The following is a 27,921-nucleotide window of genomic DNA, read 5'->3' on the forward strand; positions in this document are numbered from 1 at the left end:
CGGTCTGCTTTTCTGTTTGAAATGTTTCTACGAACCCGGAAGACAGATCAGTGATAGGACCTGCCTGTCTGAAATCAGGAACAAACTCAGGGGGAGGGGGGGGGGGGGACCCCCTGTTTAATGCTAATTAGAACATCGCAATGTTGAGCGCTCCACTGAAGACAATGGGTGGCTCTGGGCTTCTAATGGCCGGTAGAGGCCCGGAGCTCCTACATGAGTGTTTGTCTTTCACAGCAACAGCTGTGAACAAAGGTCTCCCGGATCTCAAGGGGATGTCTAATAGCCTTATACCCTGCCGTAGCTCGCTATACCGGCCATTAAAGACCTGCTCCCTTGTTAAAGGCCCTTGCCTTCGGCTTGGGTCTTTAACACTGGAGTGGTCCTTTAATGGGCGGAGTAGAGCTACAAGGCTATATTTAAACTTTGAAATGTTGAGCGCTTCACTAAATAAAATGGAGTGCTCTGGGCGTCTAATGGCCGCTAAAAGCCCGGAGCGCCAGCATTCCAATGTTGGTCTTTCACAGCAACAGCTCCTTGAGACCCTCACGGGTGAGTAGCGCGCTCTACAAATGGCTGATTGATTGATTGAACAAAGCCCTCCCGGAGCCCGAGGCGATTTAAACCCCCTCAGACTCTGAGAGGCCGTTATTTTACAAATTAGAACATTCTGCCCTGTGGGGCCGGAATGTTCTAATAGCCTAAGAGAACTCCATTGCGTGTGATACCGGCCATTAAAGGCCCGCTCCCTTGTTAAAGATCCTCGCCTTCGTCTCAGGCCTTTAACAGTGGAGCAGGCCTTTAATGGCCACTAGCGCTCACTTCGTCGGGCTTTAAGGTTGTATTATTTCACTGTGTCACTGAGGTATTGGGCTTCTTCTAAAATAATTTTGTTCTCATGTCAGCCAGAAGTAACATTAATATAACCTTAGAACCTGACATAGTGGACTCTACCGGCCATTAAAGGCCCGTTCCAGCGTTAATGGCCAGAGCCGAAGGTCTTGAACAAGGGAGCGGTCCTTTAATGGCCGGTAGATCCCGCTAGGAGGGCTCTGAGGCTATTGGAACATTTCGCCCCTAGAGGGCAGAATGTTCTCATTTGTAAAAACAAAGTCCTCTCCGAGTCCGTGGGGGTTCAAATCCCCTTGGGCCCAGGGAGGCATGGTGATGCTCCGGGCTTTCACCAGCCATTAGAAGCCCGGGGCACTCCATTGTCTTCAATAAAGGGCTCAACATTCCAATGTTCTAATATAAAATAATATCTCCTGGCGTCCCTTACTCTGCTGTGTCCCCTGGTTTGTCAGGAAGAAAAGTTTTAGGGGAGTCTCAACACCTCAGTGACTGTAATTAACTAATGAACAAAACAAAGTGTTCCCAGAGTCCCCCAGAGTAAGGTTGCGGCATTTCCAGCAGATGTGCAGCATGGTTTCAGCTACTGTTTAAAAGTGTATTGTAATTGCATTGATATAGTCAGCTTCCACGTACAAATCGGGGGGGGGGGCGCAGGGGAACAAGATAGTGTCCCCTGCACACACCCACTTCCAAAATGTGTCGGTATATCACATGGTCCCCCGTGATTCCTGCGCACCATCCCTCTTCATCCATTGGTGGATTTCGGCCATCCCTCTTCATCCATTGGTGGCTTTCAGACATCCCTCGTTATCCATTATTGGCTTTCAGCCATCCCTTTTTATCCATTATTGGCTTTCAGCCATCCCTTTTTATCCATTATTGGCTTTCAGCAATCTTTCTTCATACATTGATGTCTTTCACTCATCCCTCGTTATCCATTGATGTCTTTCACTCATCCCTTGTTATCCATTGGTGGCTTTCAGCCATCCCTCTTCATTCATTGCTCTGTTGTTATGCCATTCACGTTTTAATTTTGACCACTACAGCAGGAGGTAATATTTCAGCCCACTTCAACCATTTGCTAACTTCATTGTGAGTGAAATTCTGCTTTTTCACGAGACGCACATTCGCACTCAAAGTAGTTCCTTTAATTTTTCTGAGTGCTGTCAACTGCTATGGTAGTGTATGCTTCTTGAGACCCAAAAATTGTTTTGCTTTTCGACATTTTTATTTTAATAGTGCCAAGCGTCTGTCAGTCGCTCCATTAAGAAAGTGTTGCAAAAACCATGATAAAACAAGCATGCCAGACCAATTATTAGGGCTCGCGCCCTGCGTTGCAGTGCAGAGCACTGCTCACACAGGCGAGAGCCCTTTTGTAGGGGGTTTAGAAACGGAGCCTGGAATCGCACACGCTTGTGCATGTGCTTTTCCTTATAGCATCCGTGATTGGCCTTTGAGTGCGTGTTTTACTCAAAGACGGCATGCAATAGGCCAAAGGCGGTCGCGTTGCTCCACCCATGGTCTATTGGTGTCTATTACGCGCACCAGGACGTCATGTGGTTTCAATTATCGTGCCTAGGCACGGGCGTGATAATTGAAACCACATGTCTCCCTGTGGCACGTGCGTGCGTAGCACTCGCGGGCCTCTTCTGTTTTGGAATCCATTTCACAGGGAAACAACTAATCCGGAACCCCTGGCTAATGGACCACAAAGGTGCGCTCTGTTTTGTGAGTGTGTCTTTTAAGCTTGTTTTGGAGTTTGCATCTGGGTTTATTTTTGGCCGGTTTCTTTGAGATTTAGTTTGTGGCATACCTATTTCTTCTGTCGGTCGATTTCTTCGAGTATTTGTCTCTTATGTAAATGTTGGGGTGTTTGCTCGCGTCTTTAATTTGTTCTATATCTTTTCTGGCAAATGTGTGGGGCATGTAAATGGCACATGGTAAATAAAGTTCTGAACAGGCGTTAATGTGCTTGACAAACCCATATTTGATGGAGATGGTAAAGTGCACACCGGCGCCTGCCTAATCGAGTAATGGAGCCGGGCAAATCCCGCTGTTTAGTGCTAATAAAGTGCACACCGAAAGCCCGGCAGACAGCGACCTTTAATTAGAATAAAGTGCACTGGCGAGCCTTGTTCACTGATAAGGAGGTGTGCGATGAGTACCCGTTTAATAATACACCGGAGAGTAACGGGGCCGAAGGGACTGATGCACACGGTCACTGGTGAAGAAGTGCCTGATAAACATACGTGTGACGCTAATGTCGTGCCTGGTCATTGATGATGAAATGCCTGACACAGACATGAAGCGCATGGTACACATATGCCAAGGATGATGCAATGCCTGATGCACATGTTCAATGGCGAGGAAGTGCCCGGCAAACATATGTGTAAATGTAATGTCGTGCCTGATATACGCATGGTCAGTGATGATAAAATGCCTGACACACAGAGATGAAGTGCATGGTAAACCCATGCCAAGCATGATGAAATGCCTGTTGCACATATATTTAACAGCGATAGAAAAGCACATGGCAGCCGCATGCGAAGGTTGATGAAGCGCATGATGCACACGTTCAACGGTGAAAAAGGGCCTGACAAACATGTGACGCTGATGACGTGCCTGATATACGCATGGTCAACGATGATAACATGCCTGACACACAGAGATAAAATGCATGGCACACACATGCCAAGGATGATGAAATGTCTGATTTACATGTTCATTGGCGATGAAGTACCTAAGATACATACGTGTGACGGTAATGTGTGCCTGATATACGCATGATTAACGATCATAAAATGCCTGCTACGCGGAGATGAAACGCATGCTGCACACACACAAGGATGATGAAATGTTGATTCACTTGTGGTTAATGGCGATCAGGTGGTGCCTGCTATGTACACTCATGTTTATTAGTGACGAAATCTCATGTACACACCATTAATTGTGAAGAAGTGAATTATACACACATTTATTGGCAATTACAATTTATTTATTGCCTGTTACATGACGATGAAGCGCTCGATAGACATGTTACATTGCAGTGTTGTGCTTCAAGCACACTTGTTTAATGGTTCTGAAGCGCCGGTTGGGAAGGGCCTGGTTCACACTTGCTTATGACGTAGGGCCGGATGCTCATAGCGGTGTGTCCACGCGCGCTCTCTTAATGAAGGGCGTAACACACGTTTGTTTAACAGCATGAAGTGCCCGATGCACACACATTTAATGGTGACGAAGTGATACACACATGTTGAATGATACCCAAGCGACGGGTCTCACTCGTTTAATGGTGATGAAGTGCCTGCTGAACACGTGTGCTATGGCGATGGAGTCCTGTATGGTAAAACTGTGGTGCCCGGTGGCGCTCTGCAGGATAACATTCTGCATGGCAGAGCCCAGTTTCTGTTCAGGTTGTGTATTTGGTGCCCTGTATATTACACTTTGCACCACAGACCCATTATGTATATCCCTGTGCATGAAAAGCCCTAAAGCTATACTAATATCGCACACGATGTAGCCCTCTAAGACAACATTGTGCCTGACAGAACCCTCTGTATCACTATTGCCCTGAGTATATGGTGATATTGCACATGATATAGCCATGTGTAGGATAACATTGTCGCCCATAGATCCCTGCGTGGAACTGTTGTGCATGAAAGCGTACAGCCTCTAATGATAGCGTGAACTGTTGAGCCCTGCACTGATATTATGCACGATCGTGCCCTGCACAGGATAATAGCATGCCTGGTAGAGGCACGTGTGATAATATTGAGTGCCGGAAATCCCTCAGGTTAATAATGTGTATTTATCACACATCACACGCTTAATATAGGCGCTAGCATTACCCAACTCCATTGCAGAGCCCTGCATGATAACGCTGACACGCTTAATATAGGCGCTAGCATTACCCAACTCCATTGCAGAGCCCTGCATGATAATGCTGACGCGCTTAATATAGGCGCTAGCATTACCCAACTCCATTGCAGAGCCCTGCATGATAACGCTGACATGCTTAATATAGGCGCTAGCATTACCCAACTCCATTGCAGAGCCCTGCATGATAACACTGACATGCTTAATATAGGCGCTAGCATTACCCAACTCCATTGCAGAGCCCTGCATGATAACGCTGACACGCTTAATATAGGCGCTAGCATTACCCAACTCCATTGCAGAGCCCTGCATGATAACACTGACATGCTTAATATAGGCGCTAGCATTACCCAACTCCATTGCAGATCCCTGCATGATAATGCTGTCCATGACAGAGTGCCAGGTGATCTTATTACACATAAGAAAGGGCTACCGGAAAAAAGAATTCCACAGAAATGCAGCCATGTATGTTTATTAGTTTTGATGTATGGGGTTTTTAGGTCTCGCGCCTGCGTTGCAGTGCGTAGCACTGCTCGCGCAGTGAGAGACCAACAAATTAAATTCCTAATCTTAGCAGCGGTTTTTTATATAATCTGTATTAATAAAATTCATATTCACCAGTGGGCATATTAGCCTAAATAAAACAGATTTAATATTACCCAACAGTACTTATTGTATCGACGTCAGGAGATTAAAAGGCTCAATCAACACGTTGGGATTTGAACCTGTGACCTTAAGGTCAAGCACAGGCCCCTACGCTGGACGCATTACTCCCCTAAACCATCGAACCCTGCTATTACGTGTCACAAGCAATACATTACGCTGCATTTGTTCCATATTTGCTAATATTTGCAACTCTTAAACAAAGGTATTTAGGCATAGGTTTGTTGTAAAAGTATCTAAATGGAGTGATGACTAATTGTCACTGTGGAGTTATGAAGGGACCTCAATTTGCCACATGAGGTATTGCAGCCTTAATGCAATCTTTCTCTTTATAATTGCATTAAGGGTGCAGTATACCTTTATAAAGCCAATAAAGGTCCCTTTACAGCTCCACAAGAACACCTAGTAACAGGTTATGTTAGTGCACCCTTCCATTGCTTCATTCCTTTTCATATATTACTTATGCTACTGGTAGTATATTTAAAAATAAAATAAACATAAAACATTAACATTTGCAACACCAATTGCTCAAACATTCACTAATACGAGACCTATTGCATTGAAAATGCTTGTTTTTTCCAGTGCTTGTTTCCAATATTCAGGCAGGTCTGAAATGTAACTGTGATCCCCAGTTGTGTCCTGTGTCAGGCTGCAAACCCTCCGAGGCCTCAGCCTGGGACATGATTGATTCTGCCTGACCCCTACTATCCTCTCAGAGGCTCAACCCTGACATGTCCCTCATTCCGCCTCAGGCCTGCTGGCCTCTCAGCGCCTCAGCCCCTCAGGCATGCTGGCCTCTCAGCACCTCAGCGGCCTCTCAGCCCCTCAACCCCAGTGGCCTCTCAGCGCCTCAGCCCCAATGGCCTCTCAGCGCCTCAGCCCCAGTGGCCTCTCAGCGCCTCAGCCCCAGTGGCCTCTCAGCGCCTCAGCCCCAGTGGCCTCTCAGCGCCTCATCCCCAGTGGCCTCTCAGCGCCTCATCCCCAGTGGCCTCTCAGCACCTCAGCCCCAGTGGCCTCTCAGCACCAGTGGCCTCTCAGCGCCTCAGCCCCAGTGGCCCTCTCAGCGCCTCAGCCCCAGTGGCCTCTCAGCGCCTCAGTCCCAGTGGCCTCTCAGCGCCTCAGTCCCAGTGGCCTTTCAGCGCCTCAGTCCCAGTGGCCTTTCAGCGCCTCAGTCCCAGTGGCCTTTCAGCGCCTCAGTCCCAGTGGCCTTTCAGCGCCTCAGCCCCAGTGGCCTCTCAGCGCCTCATCCCCAGTGGCCTCTCAGCGCCTCATCCCCAGTGGCCTCTCAGCGCCTCAGCCCCAGTGGCCTCTCAGCGCCTCATCCCCAGTGGCCTCTCAGCGCCTCATCCCCAGTGGCCTCTCAGCGCCTCATCCCCAGTGGCCTCTCAGCGCCTCATCCCCTGTGACCTCTCAGCGCCTCATCCCCTGTGACCTCTCTGCGCCTCATCCCCAGTGGCCTCTCTGCGCCTCATCCCCAGTGGCCTCTCAGCGCCTCATCCCCAGTGGCCTCTCAGCGCCTCATCCCCAGTGGCCTCTCAGCGCCTCATCCCCAGTGACCTCTCAGCGCCTCATCCCCAGTGGCCTCTCAGCGCCTCATCCCCAGTGGCCTCTCAGCGCCTCATCCCCAGTGGCCTCTCAGCGCCTCATCCCCAGTGGCCTCTCAGCGCCTCATCCCCAGTGGCCTCTCAGCGCCTCATCCCCAGTGGCCTCTCAGAGCCTCAGCCCCTCAGGCCTGTTGGCCTCTCAGCGCCTCAGCCCCTCAGGCCTTCTGGCCTCTCAGCGCCTCAGCGGCTTCTCAGCGCCTCCGCCCCAGTGACGCGTGCTCAGATACCCTCTGGACACATCGGAGTATGGGTTTCATTTCTCTCTCTCTCTTTGCAGGAGCTGCAGGAGTTCCGGGAGTTTGTGGACAGGCACTCTCCTTTTGACATAGTCATCGACGGCCTGAACGTGGCTAACATCTCCGGCCGGGGGTTCCGCTCACAGATCGTAAGTACCTCAAGCGTCTGAAGCTCTCATGAATGGTGGAGTTTCCTGCCTGTAGCGCTGCATCCCCAGTGCTGTGGTAATGCTGTGTGGTGCGGGGCTCACTCCTGGAGGGGCTGGGGCCGCAGCATCGCTTCAGGGGCTTTGGCACTGGGATTGTATTTTATTGGCACTAGCATTGTGCCTCTGCGCCTTATGTCGCCACGACATTTAGATTCATTGTAGGTGTCACTCAACCTTAATATGGGGCGCATTAGCGTAGTCAAGGCGCTAGAAGACCAGCTCTTGAGGCTGCAGCGCTGCGGGAGAGTCCCTGAAGAGGGGAGATGCAAAGAAGGCGCTCTCGGTCACTCAGCCACACTGAGCTTGGAGTGGGAGGCTGGCGTCCATCGCCCAGCCAGGTTCTTTCCTTCTGCCGGCTTCTGAGGAGGTCCGCGCTCCTTAGGCCGGCGGTGGAGGGTTGTATCTGTGCCTCGTTCCACCCACGAGGGTCTCCGCCTCGGAGGCGTTGAGCCTCCAGGGTTCTGTAGCACCCAGCTGCCCCCGCTCTAGGCGTTGGCTGAGACGGTTCAGGTTGGAGTCTTTTCCAGGTTTAGACTGGTCTGGGTGAGCGCCTGGTTGTAGCAGGCGAGCTTGAAGGAAGTGACGCTGGGCATGGGGGTCAGGCGCACATTAATCAGCAGCACGAGGGAATGGTGGGGCAAGTGAAGGAATGGGGGACACAGGGAAGAGTCAAGGCTCAGTGAAAGGGTAAAGCAAGGGTCCGAAATGAGGGAAAGATGGTATCCTTTGGGCAACAAACCTGGAAAAGCCACGAGTTAGAATGATGGGTTCAGAATTAAAAGGCCTTTCCCAAGTTGCTTCATGATGGCATGGTATCGCAAGGATCTGTTTGTTCCACATGGAAAGCTACAACACGGGTTAAGTTGCCCTCGAAGAGCATCCTTGAGTTGTTGCCACCACTCGTAAGTTTGGGTGATAGTCTTGGTAGCCCGCGGTGCTACGTATGGCCAGGTTAGGGAGTTTGCCAGTGGGTATTTTGATGGTCTTCTCCCAGACTTGCATCGTGCAGCGGTGCAGGCATCCTTCCATCCAGCGCCTTGGCCTCCTGGTCCGTGGGACATCGTTGAGTTGTTGCCACCAATCATAAGCTTGGGTGATATTCTTGGTAGCCGCCCCGTATGGCCAGGTTAGGGAGTTTGCCAGTGGGTATTTTGATGGTCTTCTCCCAGACTAGCATCGTGGAGCGGTGCAGACATCCTTCCATCCAGCGCCTTGGCCTGTTGGTCCGTGGGACATCGTTGAGTTGTTGCCACCAATCATAAGCTTGGGTGATATTCTTGGTAGCCGCCCCGTATGGCCAGGTTAGGGAGTTTGCCAATGGGTATTTTGACGGTCTTCTCCCAGACTTGCATCGTGCAGCGGTGCAGGCATCCTTCCATCCAGCGCCTTGGCCTCTTGGTCCGTGGGACATCGTTGAGTTGTTGCCACCACTCGTAAGCTTGGGTGATAGTCTTGGTAGCCCGCGGTGCTACGTATGGCCAGGTTAGGGAGTTTGCCAGTGGGTATTTTGATGGTCTTCTCCCAGACTTGCAGCGGTGCAGGCATCCTTCCATCCAGCGCCTTGGCCTCTTGGTCCGTGGGACATCGTTGAGTTGTTGCCACCAATCATAAGCTTGGGTGATATTCTTGGTAGCCGCCCCGTATGGCCAGGTTAGGGAGTTTGCCAGTGGGTATTTTGATGGTCTTCTCCCAGACTTGCGTCGTGGAGCGGTGCAGACATCCTTCCATCCAGCACCTTGGCTTCCTGGTCCGTGGGACATCGTTGAGTTGTTGCCACCAATCATAAGCTTGGGTGATATTCTTGGTAGCCGCCCCGTATGGCCAGGTTAGGGAGTTTGCCAGTGGGTATTTTGATGGTCTTCTCCCAGACTTGTATCGTGCAGCGGTGCAGGCATCCTTCCATCCAGCGCCTTGGCCTCTTGGTCCGTGGGTCATCGTTGAGTTGTTGCCACCACTCATAAGCTTGGGTGATATTCTTGGTAGCCGCCCCGTATGGCCAGGTTAGGGAGTTTGCCAATGGTATTTTGACGGTCTTCTCCCAGAATTGCATCGTGGAGCGGTGCAGACATCCTTCCATCCAGCGCCTTGGCCTCTTGGTCCGTGGGACATCGTTGAGTTGTTGCCACCACTCGTAAGTTTGGGTGATAGTCTTGGTAGCCCGCGGTGCTACGTATGGCCAGGTTAGGGAGTTTGCCAGTGGGTATTTTGATGGTCTTCTCCCAGACTTGCGTCGTGGAGCGGTGCAGACATCCTTCCATCCAGCGCCTTGGCCTCCTGGTCCGTGGGACATCGTTGAGTTGTTGCCACCAATCATAAGCTTGGGTGATATTCTTGGTAGCCGCCCCGTATGGCCAGGTTAGGGAGTTTGCCAGTGGGTATTTTGATGGTCTTCTCCCAGACTTGCGTCGTGGAGCGGTGCAGACATCCTTCCATCCAGCGCCTTGGCCTCCTGGTCCGTGGGACATCGTTGAGTTGTTGCCACCACTCATAAGCTTGGGTGATATTCTTGGTAGCCGCCCCGTATGGCCAGGTTAGGGAGTTTGCCAATGGTATTTTGACGGTCTTCTCCCAGAATTGCATCGTGGAGCGGTGCAGACATCCTTCCATCCAGCGCCTTGGCCTCTTGGTCCGTGGGACAGACTTGTCTTGGATTTTGTCGGCTCCCTTGATCTGCTTGGAGCAGATCTGAAGTGCTTTATTGTTGCTGTTGGGTACTTTTCAAAGTGGTTACATGTTCCTTTGCTCAGGACAGCTGACACAGCCAGTGGTCAGTAGTTTATGGGGACTCTTCTGCATAGAAGGTTCACCTAGAGTTTTGACAGGCAGCAGCGCACATTTCACCTCTTGGGGACGGTGCATTTTCTGGGTGCAAATTGTGTGAAAGATCTTAAGGTGGCGCTCTGTAGTCTTTCCTCTTATGGCCTTGTGGGGAGGGTGCATTGTCTTAAGAGGCCATTCGAACTGTGCTTTTTCAGACACAATGTGTGTGTTTTCAAATGTAGGAGAGAAATTGTGGAGTTACAACACAGCAGCATATAGTGCCGCTGGTGTGTCACCCTTCCTTTACTTGGAGGGAGAGATCCTGTGTCCAGGTGGAAGCCGGTTTGAGGGGGGGTGAGTGTGCTGTTCACTTGGAAGGGAAGGGATGGTGGAACCTGAGTGCAGTGCTGCATGTGACGTCAGAGCAAGCTTGTCTCACTTTGAAGAACAGCTGTGAAGAGCGGGTTGGAACCATCCGGAGGGATTCACCAGTCAAAAGTTGTGCTCCTGTGTGTGGAAACCAGTCGGACATCAGTGCCTTCGTTGTCTGCACCATCTTCATCAGAGTTTGGACTCTCAGAATGGTGTGAGTGGTGAAACAGGTGGATTCTAGTCCGGCCATATTGGAAGCTAGCTCCAGGTGCCGTGGTACTCAAGCTGGGGGATTATGGTATCTTTCACCTGAGGTACTTACAAAGGGGGCGCGGATGTAGAATCGCCTCTTTGTTTTGGGTTGCTTCGGATAGCTCTCAGATGCGAGGATACAGCGCTCCAAGCGCTATTCACCCCAATGTGCAATGACAGTCGCTTATAGAGACCATGGGGAGACATGTCGGGCTAAACAAGAATGGGGGGGGGGGGGTCTCTTGCAGTTGCTCTTCTGGCTCGACACACCAGGCTGAGCTCCAAGGCGTGGGTTCCACTGATGAAACATCAGGTGATGCCGCGGGGCAGGGTTGATGCGCATTGAAAGAGGTATCATCGCCTCAGTGCTGGAATAACTTGGGCGCCGACAAGATAACAACAAAACAAGCACCCATTGGTATGCCTGTTGTTAGAATCCGGGTTCTCTGGTTGGCACAGGTAGGTACTTGTGTCAAGCAGGGAACCTTTCCTCCAGTCAGGGTAGGGGGCTACACTCCAACAATAACCCCTGCTCACCCTTTAGGTAGCTTGGTGCGAGCAGACAAGGACTATCTCAGAGCGTTCAGGTTAAGCATTTGTGAACACACACACAGTACCTCAGTGACAACCCCACAAATAGACTTCACACTGGGATATAGAAAAATAATACTTTATATATATAGTTTAGGCTTAGCACAAGACCAGATAACGTAAAAACGGCCCACAATACTTATTAAACAAAGAGTTCTTGAATTTAGCGTAGTTTTAAAGTTCTGTGCGCTTTGTTCCTGTCCGTACGCTTCGTACGCGGTAAAAACTGCTTGGGAACGGGTCTCACACGCACTGTAGGCGCTTTGGGATGAAGCGTACACCCTACGGTGCGAACAGGCACAGTACCTTTACTTAGTGAGTTTGTCACGGATGCTGCGCTGACATCAAGCGCGATGTACGGTGCGTTGTCCTCCTGGTGCGATGCGTACTACGGTACGTTAGACCTTGGGCGTGCAGGGCTTCAGGGGACGGTGCATAGGTACGGTGCGTTCAAAGTTCGTCGCGGCGTTTGTGCCGTACCATGAGATCGGGAATCTTGACTCGAAGCGCTGGATACAAGCGAACAGTACGATCCCCGCAGGGGAGATGTACGCAACTACCGTACGCACCGCAGCCTTTCCAAAGCAGGGGAAAGGAGCGTACGCCGGCAGTACGGTTCGTAGGGGATAGTAGCAAGTACGGTTCGCAGTCCTACCTTTACGGTGCGAGCAACGGCTCGTAGAGGGGCCTTAGTCACGTTGTTCGGGCCGGACAGCGGGATACCAGCTTTCAGGGGGTACGCTGCGATCAGCGAGACATACGCAACAGTTCGAGTCGAAGATGCGGGCAAAAACGGTCCGTTTTCCAAGGCGATCTCACGACGGTGAAGTCCACTGGTCCTGGGACTTCGTTTAGGGGGCAAGCTCACTCACAAGCCCTTGGAGATCTCTCAGCACAAGTCAAATAAAGGTTCCTCGAGTCTTTTCTTCCTCTTCTTCAGCAGCAAGCCAACCACTGCAGGCCAATCCCCCAGGTCAGGGACAGTACTCCTCCATGCAGCTTTTCCAGTTCCTTCAGGTTGGACAGGGGTTTCTTCTTGGCAGGACAGGATCTGGTTTCTTAGGCGCAGGGCTCCTACATTTATACCACAAATCTTTTGTTCTCTCTGGCCAGGGGGCCCTTGCCTTGTTCAGTCCGGTTCTGGAGCACTTTGTTGATGCGATGCAGGCTTCTTCTTTCAGGGTACAGGGCAGAGCTATCAGACGCTCCACAGGGGGCGGAGCCAGCATTGTGGTGGCAGAGCACATCCCTATTCAGAGTCCAGGTGTACTCCTCCCACCCATCTACAGGTCAATCTTCCTATTCACCACCAGGCTACCTAGCTCTGCCCATCTGGGTTTCCCCAGGCCTGTCACTCACACAAGCCAGACAGCAGATACACATCACGCAGAGGCGGGCTGAAATGGTTAGGCAAGCAAAGGCCAACTTTCTAAAAGTGGCATTTACAAACGCAGAATATTAAACTAAACCTTACTAAAAGATGTACCTTATTATTCTGAGTTCAGGCATACTAAACTCGATTTGCTACCATGTTCCCTGGGTCTGTTAGGATCGTAGGATGTAACAATCTTAACAGCCCATTCTGGCCTATGAGAACAGGGTAGCCTTACAATAGTGAAAAACGAAAATGGCTGTAATTCACTATTAGGACATGCCACACACATCAGGGCTTGTCCTACCTTATGCTTACAATGCACCCTGCCCTTGGGCCTACCATAGGGGTGACTAACATGAAGTTAAGGGAAGGTTTAGGGACTGGCAAGTGTGTGCACTTGCCCAGTCAGCATGTCAGTACCAGACTGCACGCAGGTTCTGCAATGGCAGACCTAGACACATTTTACCAGGCCACTTCTGTGGGTGGCACAACCAGTGCTGCAAGCCCACCAGCGGCATTTGTATTTACACGCCCTGGCACTCCTGGTGCACTTTACTGGGGTCTGATAGTAAACCAAATAAGCCAATCATGGAATCCAACCAACATATACATTTTACATAGGGAGCACTTGCCCTGTGGCACTGGTTGGCAGTGGCACAGTGCTCTGAGCGGCCAACACCATAAAAACACATGAGGCACAGTGACAAAAAAGGGGAAGGGAGACTCACGCCAAGGTGCCAGGTCTAACACCTGTCGAGCCCATAATTAAACGCCAATTCTAATGGCTGCCCAAAGATTCTGGATTAAAGCTGCTTCTGAGAACTGACTTGCTTTTTAGGTCTCGCAGACCTAGCACTGGAGCGCATGCGCTCCTCGCTCTGTGAGGCTTATAGTGAGCAAGGAGATTTCAGAAGTGGGCTTGAAGCCACGGCCATCATTTTCATTGGGTCGCGTCAGCGTTTATGCTAAACGCTGGCTTCCCATTGAAAAGGAGGCTTTTAGGTTACCGCCCTGTCTCCTTGTTGGCCGGCCCATCCAGACTGGATTGTTTCCTTGCAGCTTTGCACTGTCCCCTTCATTACTCTATGTAGGCACTTTTTTCATTCAAGTGAAGCTGCTTTCACGTCACTGCCCCTGTTCTGCGTGTGTAAATGCGCACTCCCCCACTGCTGCCCTTCTTCTGCGGGTGTAAATGCGCACTCCCCCACTGCTGCCCCTGTGTTGCGGGTGTAAATGTGCACTCCCCCACTGCTGCCCCTGTTCTGCATGTGTAAATGTGCACTCCCCCACTGCTGCCCCTGTTCGGCTGCCCCTGTTCTGCATGTGTAAATGCGCACTCCCCCCCCTGTTCTGCATGTGTAAATGTGCACTCCCCCACTGCTGCCCCTGTGTTGCGGGTGTAAATGCGCACTCCCCCACTGCTGCCACTGTGTTGCGGGTGTAAATGCGTACTCCCCCACTGCTGCCCCTGTGAGTGCGGGTGTAAATGTGCACTCCCCCACTGCTGCCCCTGTTCGGCTGCCCCTGTTCTGCATGTGTAAATGCGCACTCCCCCACTGCTGCCCCTGTTCTGCTGCCCCTGTTCTGCGTGTGTAAATGCGCACTCCCCCACTGCTGCCCCTGTTCTGCGTGTGTAAATGCGCACTCCCCCACTGACGCCCCTGTGTTGCGGGTGTAAATGCGCACTCCCCCACTGCTGCCCCTGTTCTGCATGTGTAAATGCGCACTCCCCCACTGCTGCCCCTGTTCTGCATGTGTAAATGCGCACTCCCCCACTGCTGCCCCTGTTCTGCGTGTGTAAATGCGCACTCCCCCACTGCTGCCCCTGTTCTGCGTGTGTAAATGCGCACTCCCCCACTGCCGCCCCTGTGTTGCGGGTGTAAATGCGCACTCCCCCACTGCTGCCCCTGTACTGCATGTGTAAATGCGCACTTCCCCACTGCTGCCCCTGTTCTGCATGTGTAAATGCGCACTCCCCCACTGCTGCCCCTGTTCTGCTGCCCCTGTTCTGCGTGTGTAAATGCGCACTCCCCCACTGCTGCCCCTGTTCTGCTTTAACTGCTCGTTCCTGTGCGTGTTCTTTGTATGGTGGTGACGCGTGTGCCTGTGATGCTGTCTAGTGCTGTGTGCCGCAATATAAAGCGCTATAGTGCATTGGTGATTTTGCCCTGTCTCGCAGCTGTGCGCTGGGTTGTAGTGAATTTGCATTCCCAGCTCAACAGACAGAGCTGAGGAGGATGTACAGCGCTGCAGTGCTCTGCCGTCTAGTGCTGTGTGTTGAAACACAAAGCGCTATGGTGCCCTGTCTCAAAGCTGTGTGTTGGGTTGTAGTGAAGCCGCATCCCTAGCTCTACAATGTATTGATAAAAGGCATCGTCAGGGAAGACATCGCTTGGCAGTTCAGGCTGGACTGTTCCCATGAGGCACAGGGTCAAGACTGATTTGCATATAGCGCTGTCTGAACTGGGGTGGCAAAGTGAGCTAAAGAATGATGTTGGATTCAACCCAGATCTATGACTGGGGGTGAGTGTTTGAAAAGTTTCAGCACTCTGTCCATCATCTCCTTGTTGTTTGCATTTGTCATTCACAATTTCACTAGCTTAAACTGGCGTAAATGCGAGACCTATTGCATTGAAAATGCTTGTTTGTTATGTGGTAAATATTTAAATTACCTGTACTATTTTTTATGCGGTAAAGTCTAGTAAGAATAACTCAGTCAAAAATAAGAGGCAGAATCCGTGGTATTAGAGGTTCTGAAAAGGACTTTATTCCTTACAAAGGAATTATGGTTCGAACCAGGCAATCGTATTCCATCACCACGAAGGTTCAGGAAGGGATAGGCAATACATTATAGACAAGTAACAATATATATATGAAATGCAGTACAGTAAGACAGATGCAGGAGGCGTAACAGCTGATAATACAGATAAGAATGCACATACGTAATGAAAAAAGGCGTAATAATAGGCGTGCATAAAGGCGTATACTAGAAACGTCATTTAAAATGATGTCACAGATGGGTGGATCCATAAGAGAATCCTGAAAAGTCAGCAGAAATATTTGGCAGAGATGCGCGCGCAGCCGCATGACGTGTGATTGACGTGTAACTAGAGGGTGAAGGGAACTTGACATTTAGCCCTACATGAGGAGACAGAAGTCTGGGGTGTCAGGACAACCTAGTCCTAAATCATATCTAATATCTTGTGTTTAAAGAACTATATTATCTAGAAGGAAAGGTCTTCTCGGACAAATCCTATTCTATACTGACTGTTAGTGCGTGTACAAGCGTCTAAGTGTCTACATGGGATGCGAGGGGGCATGGGCCTACCATGGTAACGAGAGTCATGAATTACTTGCACGGAGACAGTAAGGCCGGGCCCTTTGCTCGGAAGCTGGAAGGATATTTACCTAAACTACTAGACAGGAATGCATTGGATGAGGAGCGGAGCAGATAACTTGAAGGCTGAATACAGTTTTTGGCAGGCAACAGGCCGCGTCAGGCACCGTTAGCCGCGCAGGGAGTAGGGCAAAGTTCATGGATACAGATGCAGGTCCAGGCTGGAGCATTCAGAGGCAGAAGCAGGAAAAAGCTCGATGGCAGAATTCAGGGCCTACCTTGCCAGAGCTGGAAAACGTGAAAAGTATACCATATAAAGACGGTGGCAAGGCATACTTAGGAACGGAATATCTGGCCCATTCATGGCAGATATGAAAGAGTACATATTAACGTTGGACACAATTGTATTTGCGTCTTCATAGCTTGAAGTGGAGGGAACATACATGTACTTGTAGCATGTACATGGAGCCGTTGGGGTCTAGATAGGGGACACAATTGACCATAAAAATTCATATTTCCTCAGTTATATGAGAGAAAAATGCTGATTCCCAAAGGCTTGGTGCATAGAGGATTGTGATTTTATTAAGACAAGGAGCGAGTATTCTGCATTTCCGTTTAGTGTCTCTTCTGAGCAGCAAACACTTTAAAGATGCATGTAATACAACACTCGGTGAACACACCATGGAAAGCAACAACCCCACCGTCCCACATACGCACCGTGGCCTCCTCCCGGCACTGACACATGCTCCGTTGGTTGAAAATAGCATTGTGTGGACCCTTCTGCTTTACTCCACTCTTCCTCCTGCGTTCACAACATTCGTAGCCAGAGCCTCGCTTACAGAATGCGCTTCAAACAGTGAGAGATTCACTCCTGCCGCTTTCATGACCGCTTTAACCATTTCGCAGTAGCAGCCGAAGACACGGGGTTTACACAAAATCAGTAACTTTGCTGCACCTACACCTGTCTTCTCAAAATCTTAACTCATGTTTCCCAGTGCACCTCACCGCACATAACTTTGAAAAATCATTGAATGTAGAGTAAAAAACAGAATCTGACCGCTTTTGTTCTCTTCCAGATCTCAACGAATGCTCTATGTAGTTGGTAAATTCTACTATTAATCTCGAATACTTTCACATCTAAGAGTCTCCTGAAAGAAACTTGAACATAGCAAAGTCACCAACTTCTTAGTTCGATTCTTCATACCAAAATAATTATTTACGGACAATCTTTCAAACAATTTAAAAAAATCCACTGGACCTTGGAGGGCTCTTAAAACGTATTCCCTTCATCACTCTGCTTACTGACGATTCGTCTATCAGAGAATGCCCATCTGTGATCGCAAACGTGTAAAAAGTGACAGTTCTGTAACTCAGCCCTTTCCTAAACAATTCTGCTATAGAATTAGCAACAGTCACCTCATCAGCCCCCACGGGATCTAAATCCGTTTTCATGCACCAACGTAACCAGACATTCCAAGCAGACCTGTACCTTTCCTTGTCCTGGCACCCAGGATTCATTGACAAGATCTGAGACCTCTCCAGAAAGCTCTGGGGATGATCCTGAGACCTTTCAAACTAGACATTTCAACACCTCTGACTCTACTAAGGCATGTTCCTTCCCTACTACTCCCACCAGCACCCTTTTCCAAGACTGCACTAGACAGGGAAGTCCTTCTATCATTTCCATTACAAAACGGGGTCACCAGCGCGAACGGACACTTCTGTCGCCTCACTTGCTTTAACACTCTGTGAATCGTAGCAAAAAGAGTAAACGCATTCCCTTTTCATTCCCTTCCAGTCCAGGCAGAACGCTTCCAGGGCTATTGCGCCTGGATCTGGTCTCCATCTGATGTCATTCTCCAGCTGAAATGTCAATGGGAACCAAAGGGATCGGCTCTCAAAGGACCCAAACCTTTCTGAATGATCTGAAACACCTTTTTCTTTAATATCCAACCACTATAATCCATCGCCGTCCCTCAATTCCAATCTGCCACTACACTCTCTTCTCCAGGCAGAGATTCTATCTTATGTTCCAGGCAACATTCCCACATCTCCTTCGCTAACTCTGACAGGTTCCTCGATCAGCTTCCCTCCAATTTATTCAGGTAAGGTACAGGTGTAATGTTGTCCATCCTTAAAAAAAACAGAACCTCTTGAATGCGAGACCTGAAACTGCGAAGTGCAAGAAGACCTCCTCTCATTGCTAAATAATTTCAGTGATATTTCTTCTGCTCCGTACTCCATCTCCCTCCTCTCTCCTAATCCGATAATATTGTGCCCCAACCTAGATTGCTCGCACCCGACTCCAAAGCACAAGTAATTGTGGCTATGACCTGCGTTCGCACATCTGTAACAACATCGGCATGAAGGGATCTAGTACTGGATGACATGCATTTAATGCTCATAGGTGCTCACATCGTAAACACGCCCTGCATCCAAGGGTGTTGGGATAGTCCTAGAATCAAAATCCTAGGGCTAAATGTTCTGCACTCATTTTTACCGAAGCATTCAATACAATGTCGTCCAAACAGTACAAATAGAGTCAAGAATACACAGTGTGGATGAAGTATTCCAAGTCCGTGTTCAAGTGAAGTCTTCCCGACATCCATCCAGTCTTTACAATGTAGGAAGACTGGTACATATGAAAGATCGAAGCGAGCCGACACGCGCTTCTCTACGTGATATCTTCAAGGCTGCAAATAGTACATATGAATGAGTGAAAAAAGGATGGTGGATTTCAATGTGATCAGGTACCTTATCTGCTTCTTTTTGTCCTTTTATCACTCTGAATTCACTTTTTTTGGAAAAAAATTGAACTTTTTATTACCATTTGCATTAAATCACAGCCGATTGCAATCAATTGTATCTTATGTCTCATCAAATCGAACGTTATCCACACCATTTCCACACAGAACATTTCATATATACATATTCGTTCCTCCGTAATTCCCTGCCCCATGAACCGAAAAGTACGTAAAATCGTCCCCAGTAGTACATCCATTGCATTTGTCATTCGCTCAGTTCCAGATCTGATTCCTCTGGAGGGGGGGGGCGCACAAGTTCCCTCGATAAGTGTTCCATTTGCCCCATACCCTCGTCCATTTTCGTGGACACCCCTTATGAACGAACACCGTTTTCTCCGCTAGCATTGCGCTGTCTAGGTCACGACACCACTGATGATGGGAGGGGACCGTCTGTGCCCCCCAATGTTGAGCAATGTTCCGTTTTGCTAGTGCAATACCCATGGTCACCCAGCTCTGCTCCACGTGGTTAAGGTCTGTTGGCTCCCACACATTGAGTACACATCTCCTCGGTTCCTGGGGGACCTCAAAGCCACTCACTCGAGTGATTGTATCTATGACAGCCCTCCAGTAAGAAGTAATGTGGGGACAGTCCCTTAGTGTATGATAATTGGAGCCCGCCACTCCGCACCCTCTAAGACAAAGCGGTGAATCAGCCCTCCCTATTTTGTAAAGTATGGTCTTGGTATAATATGTTCTGTGCAATTTTTTAAGTTGCACGAGCTTCAGTCTGGATGGGATTGCCACCTCCCGCGGGGATGCCAGGGCCTCCTGCCAGTCTTGATCGTCTCTCACCTACCTCAGCTTGCCACTTCTCTCTGAGATTGTGAGTGGGATCATTTTGGTTGTTGATCAGTTTGCGATATGTTAAAGAAATTGCCATTTTAGTGAGGTGGTCCGTCAATAATCGATCCTCGAGTGGCGAGGACTTGGGGAGGCCAGTTCCAGGGGGTATGACCTTTGTTAGTGCGTGTCTTATTTGAATGTATCTGTAGTGCTCCATCCGTACCATCTGGTATGTTGCTTGCCGTGGGGCCAGTCAGTTCTTGTTTCCGAGTTTTATCATACAGGGCACCTATGATTCCATCCGTGCCAAGGGTATGCCTGTCCATACCTAATGCTGGTTCCTCTAGTCACCAGGCAGGTCGCTCCCCTCGCCGCACAGCACCACCTGTGTGACACTGCTCTGAGCCCGCTGCTGCCGCGCATTACGGTTTGTGCCCCTGCATAGCCTCCTTTGTCCTCGCTTATCCCCCTGTTGCTAACCTTCAGAAGACTCCTTAAGACCTGGCTCTTCGAGCAGTAGCAGCATTCCCCACCCCCCAGCGCCACGAGACCCTCACGGGTGAGTAGTGCACTTTATAAATGCTATGATTGATATAAATGCTATGATTGATACGTAGTCCCTATAGGCTTGCGGGAGTAGGTTGTGTGGTCAGTGGGATCAGCGGCATGCGCGCTTTCTTCCCGGTCGACCGTCCGTTCAAGTTCCTCCACCTGTAGTGTTTGTTCTCGTTTGTGGGCCGTGATTAAGGAAATAGCTTGTCCGCGGAGGACTGTCTTATATGCTTCCCATACGGTGACGGGGGAGGCCACTGAGTGCGTATTTTCTCGAAAGTAATGTTCAGAGGTCTTATGAAGGCGTTTCCAAATTTTTGGTTCTTTGAGGTATCCAGGATGTAGAGGGTATGTACGTTGTCTTCCAATTAGGTGCGATATATATGTCATGAATATGGGGGCATGATCGGAGATACCTCTAGGGAGGTGTTTAATCTCTAATATCCCCTCCATACTTGTGGGGGAGGTAAATATATAATCAATATGCGCTAGGCTATTGTGTGCCCCTGAGTGGTAGGTGTACTGGTGTGCTTCTGGATATCGTGTGCGCCACCCGTCCACTAGCCTGATTGCGTCCAGGAACTCCCGGAGGGGCGATGAGGTCGTCCCCTGTTCCCTAAGTGGGTATCTATCTAGTGCCGCGTCGATTGTGGCGTTAAAGTCTCCCCCTATGATTATCTCCCTGGGCAGTAGTGCCAACAGAAACTTACCAAGGGCAGGGAGGGCGAGACTGTGGAGCGCCGGAGGAATGTATACTGTCACAAAATGGTATGGTCGCCCTTCCCATTGACAGGAGATTGCCCCTGATCGTCAGTCCAAGTCTTGGTTATTACTAGAGGGCAGCTTTTCCTAATTAAAATCCCCACCCCTCTGGAACCAGATGTAAAGTCAGAGTGGACCGCCATTTGGAATCCCCATCTATCCAACGCCTTAGTTGCCGTGCCGACCAGATGCGATTCTTGGATGAAGGCGACTGAAGGGGTGTGTCGCTTGAGGTATTGTAATACTAAACCTTTCTTTATTTTGTTACACAGGCCATTTACATTCCAGGATATTACATTAGGGGGGAACTCAGTGTGTGCAGGTCTTTAGGCTGTGAACGGGAAGGGCTGTGCACTGCGGTTCCCAAAGTCTGTGAGTGATCGGTTGACATGGGAACAGTGGGGTTTTGCCTCTGTGTGGCATTGTCCTTATGACAAATTGCATTAGCTGTGAATACTCTCTTATAAACAACTTAAAATCAACGAAATCTAACATGAACTGCACCCCTCCCTCCACCCCCCTCCCTGCTCCCCTGCAAGACGGATTCCCAACTACCCTCCACCCCAACAGTGCAGAGTGCTTCAATCCCATGAACAGTACTTGCGTGCGGGAGATGAAGCCCGAGATGTCCCTCGAGGCTCCCCATTGCCCCCAACCTGTATAGAGCATAACAATACTTGTATCAACGTATATCCCTTATAGCATCCTAGTTTTGACCAGAGCCAGCCGGCCTGGTGCAGTTGCGTGGTGCTGTTAATTTGGACCTCAAGTCTCACCGTCTTCTTCCAGCAAGTCCCTCTGTTGTTGTGCGACCTTCCATTCTGGATGTGTCCCAACCTCATGGTCCATCCCTCCCCTGTGGTGAGTCCTGTTCCTCGCCGTCATCTCTCTCGCTCGGTGAGGCCTCCCGTGGTGGACGACTTTGTTTTTGTCTTGCTGGTCGTCTCCCGTTTCCCACCTGGCGCCAGCCCTCCAGCCATTCATGTGCCTCCTCAGGCGCCTCAAAGAACCAGGTTTTGCCATCTGCCACCACCCACAGCTTTGCTGGGAACAACATAGAGTAGGTGAGTTCTCTGCGCCTGAGTTCTTTCTTCACCTCAAGGAAGCTCCTTCTCTTCCTGGTGACTGCGGCTGTGTAATCGGGGAAGAATGATACCACTGAGTACATAATGCGCAGCGGCGGGGCCACCCGTGCTGTCTGTAGAATGGCGTCACGGTCGCGAAAGTTAAAAATGCGAACCAACACGGGTCTGGGGGGAGCCCCAGGCTTGGGCCTACCCCCCGGTACTCTGTGCGCCCTCTCGACCGAGAAAAAACTAGATAGTCCTCTCGGCTGGAGCCTCGTCTTGATGAGCTCTTCAATGTACAGGTCCATTGCTGGTCCCCCTTCGCTTTCCGGAATGCCCGTAATCCTGACGTTGTTGCGCTGAGAGCGTCCTTCTTGGTCATCCAGCTTCGCAGCCATTAGCCTGTTTTCTGCTTCTTGTTGACTGACTTTCCGCTGCAGAGTGGTAGTATCTTTAACAAGGGACGTCGTTATAGTTTCTACCTCCGTGACTCTTGTGGCCATTTTCTGAAAGTCTGCGCGAAGGAAGGAGACGTCCGCCGAGATTGAACCCACCGTTGTCTGGACGCTGGTGAGGGCGGACATAATGTCCTGTAGTGTGACTTCTGGCTGATCTTCCTGCGTGGGGGCGTGTTCTTTGGGAGCAGTCTTATCAGGCAGGGCCAGAAAGTCTTTAGAGTAGGCATACTTGTCTAGCTTGAGTTGCTGCATTGCATGCTGGCCTCTGCCCCCATTAGTGTACGATTTACGGGCAAGGAGTGCCCAGTTGGAGCGCGGAGCAGTACTCGCCGCTGCCTGCCGTGTGATGGTACGTCACACTTGGCCTTTCGGTTTTCCTGCTACGCTGTATGAGCAGCGACAGTGGGGGGACAGTAGTGTAGGCCCATGGCTGGGCCCGGGTGCGTCCTGAGGGGTCGTGGTGCCCAGTGGCGATTAATGTCTCCTCAACCTGTTATGCCCGAGTGCTGGCACCACGTCTGAGACTGTCCAGCCGGTATACTGACAACACAAGGACTTGGCCAGTTAATCGTAGCAGGGAACTGGTGATGCACCGAGGTGGTTGCGCGCTGCCTGCAGGCTCGGGGCCTCCCTGTGCCCACGTGTGCAGCGATGGCCTTTCTTCTGGCACCACGTTACCGGCGGCTAGGAATGGTGCCCCCCTGGTTCTGCCGGGGTACCTCTATGCGTGGATTGTGGCAGTCCGCCCGCGTCCGGTCTCTCTGGCGCGAGTTCTCCGCCTCTGCCACTCTTTCTATGTCATGTCGTCCGGGAATGACGCCGGGGCCCGCACTGTCCTCGGGGCACTCTGCTGGCAGGGCCACCCACTGGTGTTTGGTCTTTCGTCTGGCTGCCAATTTGCATGAAGTACGGCGCCTGCCGTCCCGGATGCAGCTGCCGCGATCCAGGCGCTGCAGCGCTGGACTGTTGTGCTACTTGAGGCCGCCGCTGCAGGCACGTAGATAGGCCTCACAATGGTCGCGTCTCTGGGGTCGCGCTGCAGCAATATTCCGGCCTCCAATTTCGATCAGCAGATGCCCCCCACGTTCCGGATTGGGATTTCAGGCTTTGGGGTTGACTTTCAGTACGGATTAGTGGACCGATTACTTGGGAACCTCTCGGTAGTCCCGGAGCTCCTCTAGGCTGCGGCCATCATGCACGGCTGCAAGCCACGCCCCCCTGAATTCACTTTCTTACCACATGGTTTTTTTGTCACGGGATGTCAGGTGAACTTGCTTTTATTGACTCGTTTTCACTGAGTTGTTTTTGACTCTTATTTCTACCAAATGGAGCACTTTTGTTCTGACCATGGTTTTATTTTTTCACTTTTTTGACTCTTCCTACCACATACTTAGGCCCTCGCCGTATTTTTTTTGTTCGCTTTGATTGGGACTCCACATCCTCCATCCACCAAATGAACTCTTCCTTTTCCTCCGTCAGCACCTCCATGTTGTTCCCATACCAAAGACCCTTTAAAAAAGACCCAAACTCTTCAAACGCTGTAAATCTCTGTAATGCAAGGGACCTAGAAAGACTGCCTGAATCAACAATGGCAAATGGCCAATCACACAAGCCAGCTCACTAAAATTCACTCCCTGCTTCTTTAACCAATGTTTCGCCTCCTGCTTTATCTTTTTTATCTTATTCTCTGGCAGATGTAGTGCCACCTTCACTGTATCTGTCTTGAACCCCAAAACCTCCATGCTTTGAGAGGGCACTAAAACGGACTTCTCCTGAGTCGCGATGAACCATGATGATTCCAGCTATCCTTTACCATATCCAACTGTGATCTTAACACATCCACATTCTGATTCATAATCAAAATGTCGTCCAAGTATATTATCATTCTTGCCAAGAAAGACTCGCCACATATGCTGAAATGTTGCCTAGTGCCTCTAGACCTAGGGATATCTGAGCCCCCTTGACATGCTAGTTATTGGTGCGCCCGCATGGGCCAGATTCCTCTGACGCAGTAGTACTTACACAATAAACTTTTTCATGGTGATGGGAATGACACTTATTTCACATTCAGATACAATATCTCCAATAGTATAATTGTGGTCGGCGGTACGGGCTCCTTACTAGCGATGCGCACTGACATTCTGAGCTCTGTAATGTGTTGCCGGATGTAACCAAGAGAAGGGGAGAAAGCCCAGAGTCTACAAGTTTGAATGATGGCTCTCCTGATCTGCACAACAGCGAGATCGCATGCGACAATGATAGCAGCAAACTCATGCAGGTTGCAGGTCTGCGCACATGCCGGCTTACATGGATATGTGAGATGGCAGAGCTGACAAGTGAGGGGGACGAGCACAGGGCGTCGGGGGGGCTGCCATATAACCCCTAATGTAAAACTGATACAATATGATGTTCTGCTATATTCTGTGTACTGGTCTAGTGATATCATTGTTGGAGAAACACACGCACTGATGATGTACTAATTATTGCTTGTAATGATGCTCTGGGTGTTTTTGTTTGGTTGAAAAACAATAAACAGAATAAAAAATAAAAAAATAGTATATTATCATTCTTACTCCTCTTGCTCTCAGAAAACCTACTACTGGTCCCAGCACCTTCGCCAAACATCAAGGGGCCACCGATAGACCAATTGGAAGGCATTGGAACTGGCCGAATTGTCCCTTCCATCTGAACCGAAGGCAACTCTGACTCTAATGCTATTGGCTCTGTGGAATAAGCATCTTTCAGCTCCATCTTCGCCACCCAATCCAATTCTTGTAAATCGTCTTTCATCAGATGAATTCCTACCACTTTGAAAGTCTGTAAAGCACAAAAAAATAGTTGCATTACGTTTATCACAGGCCTCCAGCTGTTGTCTTTCTTCTCCAATAAAAACAGAGTGCTTACAAAACCGACCTGTCATCCAACACCACTACAACACTTTTCGCTAACATCTGGTCTACGTTTCACAATATTCCTTAGCTCTTTTTGAAAACACAATTGCCCTTGTTTCTTTTTTTTTTATTGAATCTGAATTGAATTCTCTCACATACCCTGTCATGCTAGTTATTACCTAAGTGTCCTTTGGTATACTTTTACATTCCTTCAAGAAGTGTCTCCGCCTTCCTCCCATTTACATTCCTTCAAGAAGTGTCTCCGCCTTCCTCCCATTCTTTCCTGGGTTTCCAGATAACTTATTTTGTTCTTGTGCTCTTACAGAATTAGTCCTGTCTCCTCTTCCTCTTTGGGGAAAAATCGGTAGATCCCTGGTTTTCCCCAAAAGTTCCTATACCTTGTCCACCACACTGGAACATGTAAAATCCTCGATCGAAAGGTTGCCCTTCCGGGCCGGCCATGTAAATGATTTCTTCCAAACCATCTTCGCATGGAGGTTTGGGCCTTGTCTAGAGAAGTAAACATTTCAGAGTATATCCCTAATGACTTCACCATTCCTTCACCAAATAGAAATTCTCTAGCTTCCTTGCTAGACTCCTTCCTTGGTAAATCTCCCAATTTTGAGCTTATTTGCATCAATACTGTCAGGCCCCTTTCTGCTATGAGGTCTTGTGTTTCCTAGAAAACAAATTGCTCTCTGGCTCCAGCCTCTTAACAAATTCAGATCAAAGCCATTTCTCTTCACATACGACTCTTCAACGAAGTGAAATATTCCTGCCAGAGAGTCCAGAAGATCTAATAGTTTGTCTGTGCTCTGTTTTAGTGCCCTTCCAACACTTTCCCAGGATCTCCCCCTGACTTGAAGAGGCAGTTAACCGTGGTTCTAGGTTTGGGGTCATTGTCTTCACTTCATCAATGACCGGTCTTGAGCCTTGCCTCAGGTGAGGTAGCAGGGGTCTCTGTGCCTCGCCTCAGGTGAGGTAGCAGGGGGCTCTGTGCCTTGCCTCGGGTGAGGTAGCAGGGGCTCTGTGCCTTGCCTCAGGTGAGGTAGCAGGGGTCCTCTGTGCCTTGCCTCAGGTGAGGTAGCAGGGGGCTCTGTGCCTTGCCTCAGGTGAGGTATCAGGGGGCCTCTGTGCCTTGCCTCAGGCGAGGTAGCAGGGGGCCTCTGTGCCTTGCCTCAGGTGAAGTAGCAGGGGTCCTCTGTGCCTTGCCTCAGGTGAGGTAGCAGGGGCCTCTGTACCTTGCCTCAGGTGAGGTAGCAGGGGGCCTCTGTGCCCTGGGGGCCTCTGTGCCTTGCTTCAGGTGAGGTAGCAGGGGGCCTCTTTGTCTTGCCTCATGTGAGGTTGCCTCAGGTGAGGTAGCAGGAGGCCTCTGTGCCTTGCCTCAGGTGAGGTAGCAGGGGGCCTCTGTGCCTTGCCTCGTGTGAGGCAGTTGAGGGTTCTTTCCCTTGCCTCAGGTGAGGTAGCAGGGGGCTCTGTGCCTTGCCTCAGGTGAGGTAGCAGGGGGCTCTGTGCCTTGCCTCAGGTGAGGTAGCAGGGGTCTCTGTGCCTCGCCTCAGGTGAGGTAGCAGGGGGCCACTGTGCCTTTCCTCAGCTGAGGTAGCTGGGGCCTCTGTGCCTTGTCTCAGGTGAGGTAGCAGGGGCCTCTGTGCCTTGCCTCAGGTGAGGTAGCAGGAGGCCTCTGTGCCTTTCCTCAGGTGAGGTAGCAGGGTCCTCTGTGCCCTGGGGGCCTATGTACCTTGTCTCAGGTGAGGTAGCAGGGGGCCTCTGTGCCGTGTCTCAGGTGAGGTTGCCTCAGGTGAGGTAGCAGGGGGCCTCTGTGCCTTGCCTCAGGTGAGGTAGCAGGGGGGCTCTGTGCCTTGCCTCAGGTGAGGTAGCTGGGGACTCTGTGCCTTGTCTCAGGTGAGGTTGCAGGGGGCCTCTGTGCCTTTCTCAGGTGAGGTAGCAGGAAGCCTTTGTGCCTTGCCTCAGGTGAGGTTGCAGGGGGCCTCTGTGCCTTTCTCAGGTGAGGTAGCAGGGGGCCTCTGTGCCTTGTCTCAGGTGAGGTAGCAGGGGGCCTCTGTGCCTTTCCTCAGGTGAGGTAGCAGGGGGCCTCTGTGCCTTGTCTCAGGTGAGGTAGCAGGGTGCTCTGTGCCTTGCCTCAGGTGAGGTAGCAGGGGGCCTCTGTGCCTTTCTTCAGGTGAGGTAGCAGGGGGCCTCTGTGCCTTGTCTCAGATGACGTAGCAGGGGGCCTCTGTGCCTTGCCTCAGGTGAGGTAGCAGGGGACCTCTGTGCCTTTCCTCAGGTGAGGTAGCAGGGGCCTCTGTGCCTTGTCTCAGGTGAGGTAGCAGGGGGCCTCTGTGCCTTGCCTCACTTGAGGTAGCAGGGGGCCTCTGTGCCTTGCCTCACTTGAGGTAGCAGGGGGCCTCTGTGCCTTTCCTCAGGTGAGGTAGCAGGGGGCCTCTGTGCCTTGCCTCAGGTGAGGTAGCAGGGGTGGCTAT

The 27,921-nt window shown here is 50.5% G+C and overlaps 1 protein-coding gene across 2 annotated transcripts in view; it reads left to right on the forward strand.

Annotated features, from left to right (window-relative positions):
* Nucleotides 1-27,921, forward strand: part of PRORP (protein only RNase P catalytic subunit) — a 322,568-nt gene that overhangs the window by 180,961 nt on the left and 113,686 nt on the right. For both annotated transcript variants that reach the window (XM_085627437.1, XM_085627438.1), the window contains exon 4: nt 7,270-7,377. In XM_085627437.1, the coding sequence (XP_085483563.1) occupies nt 7,270-7,377 (108 nt within the window). The remainder of the gene's footprint in view (nt 1-7,269; nt 7,378-27,921) is intronic.

The sequence above is a fragment of the Triturus cristatus genome, chromosome 9, assembly GCF_964204655.1.
Source record: "Triturus cristatus chromosome 9, aTriCri1.1, whole genome shotgun sequence".
Lineage (NCBI taxonomy): Eukaryota > Metazoa > Chordata > Amphibia > Caudata > Salamandridae > Triturus > Triturus cristatus.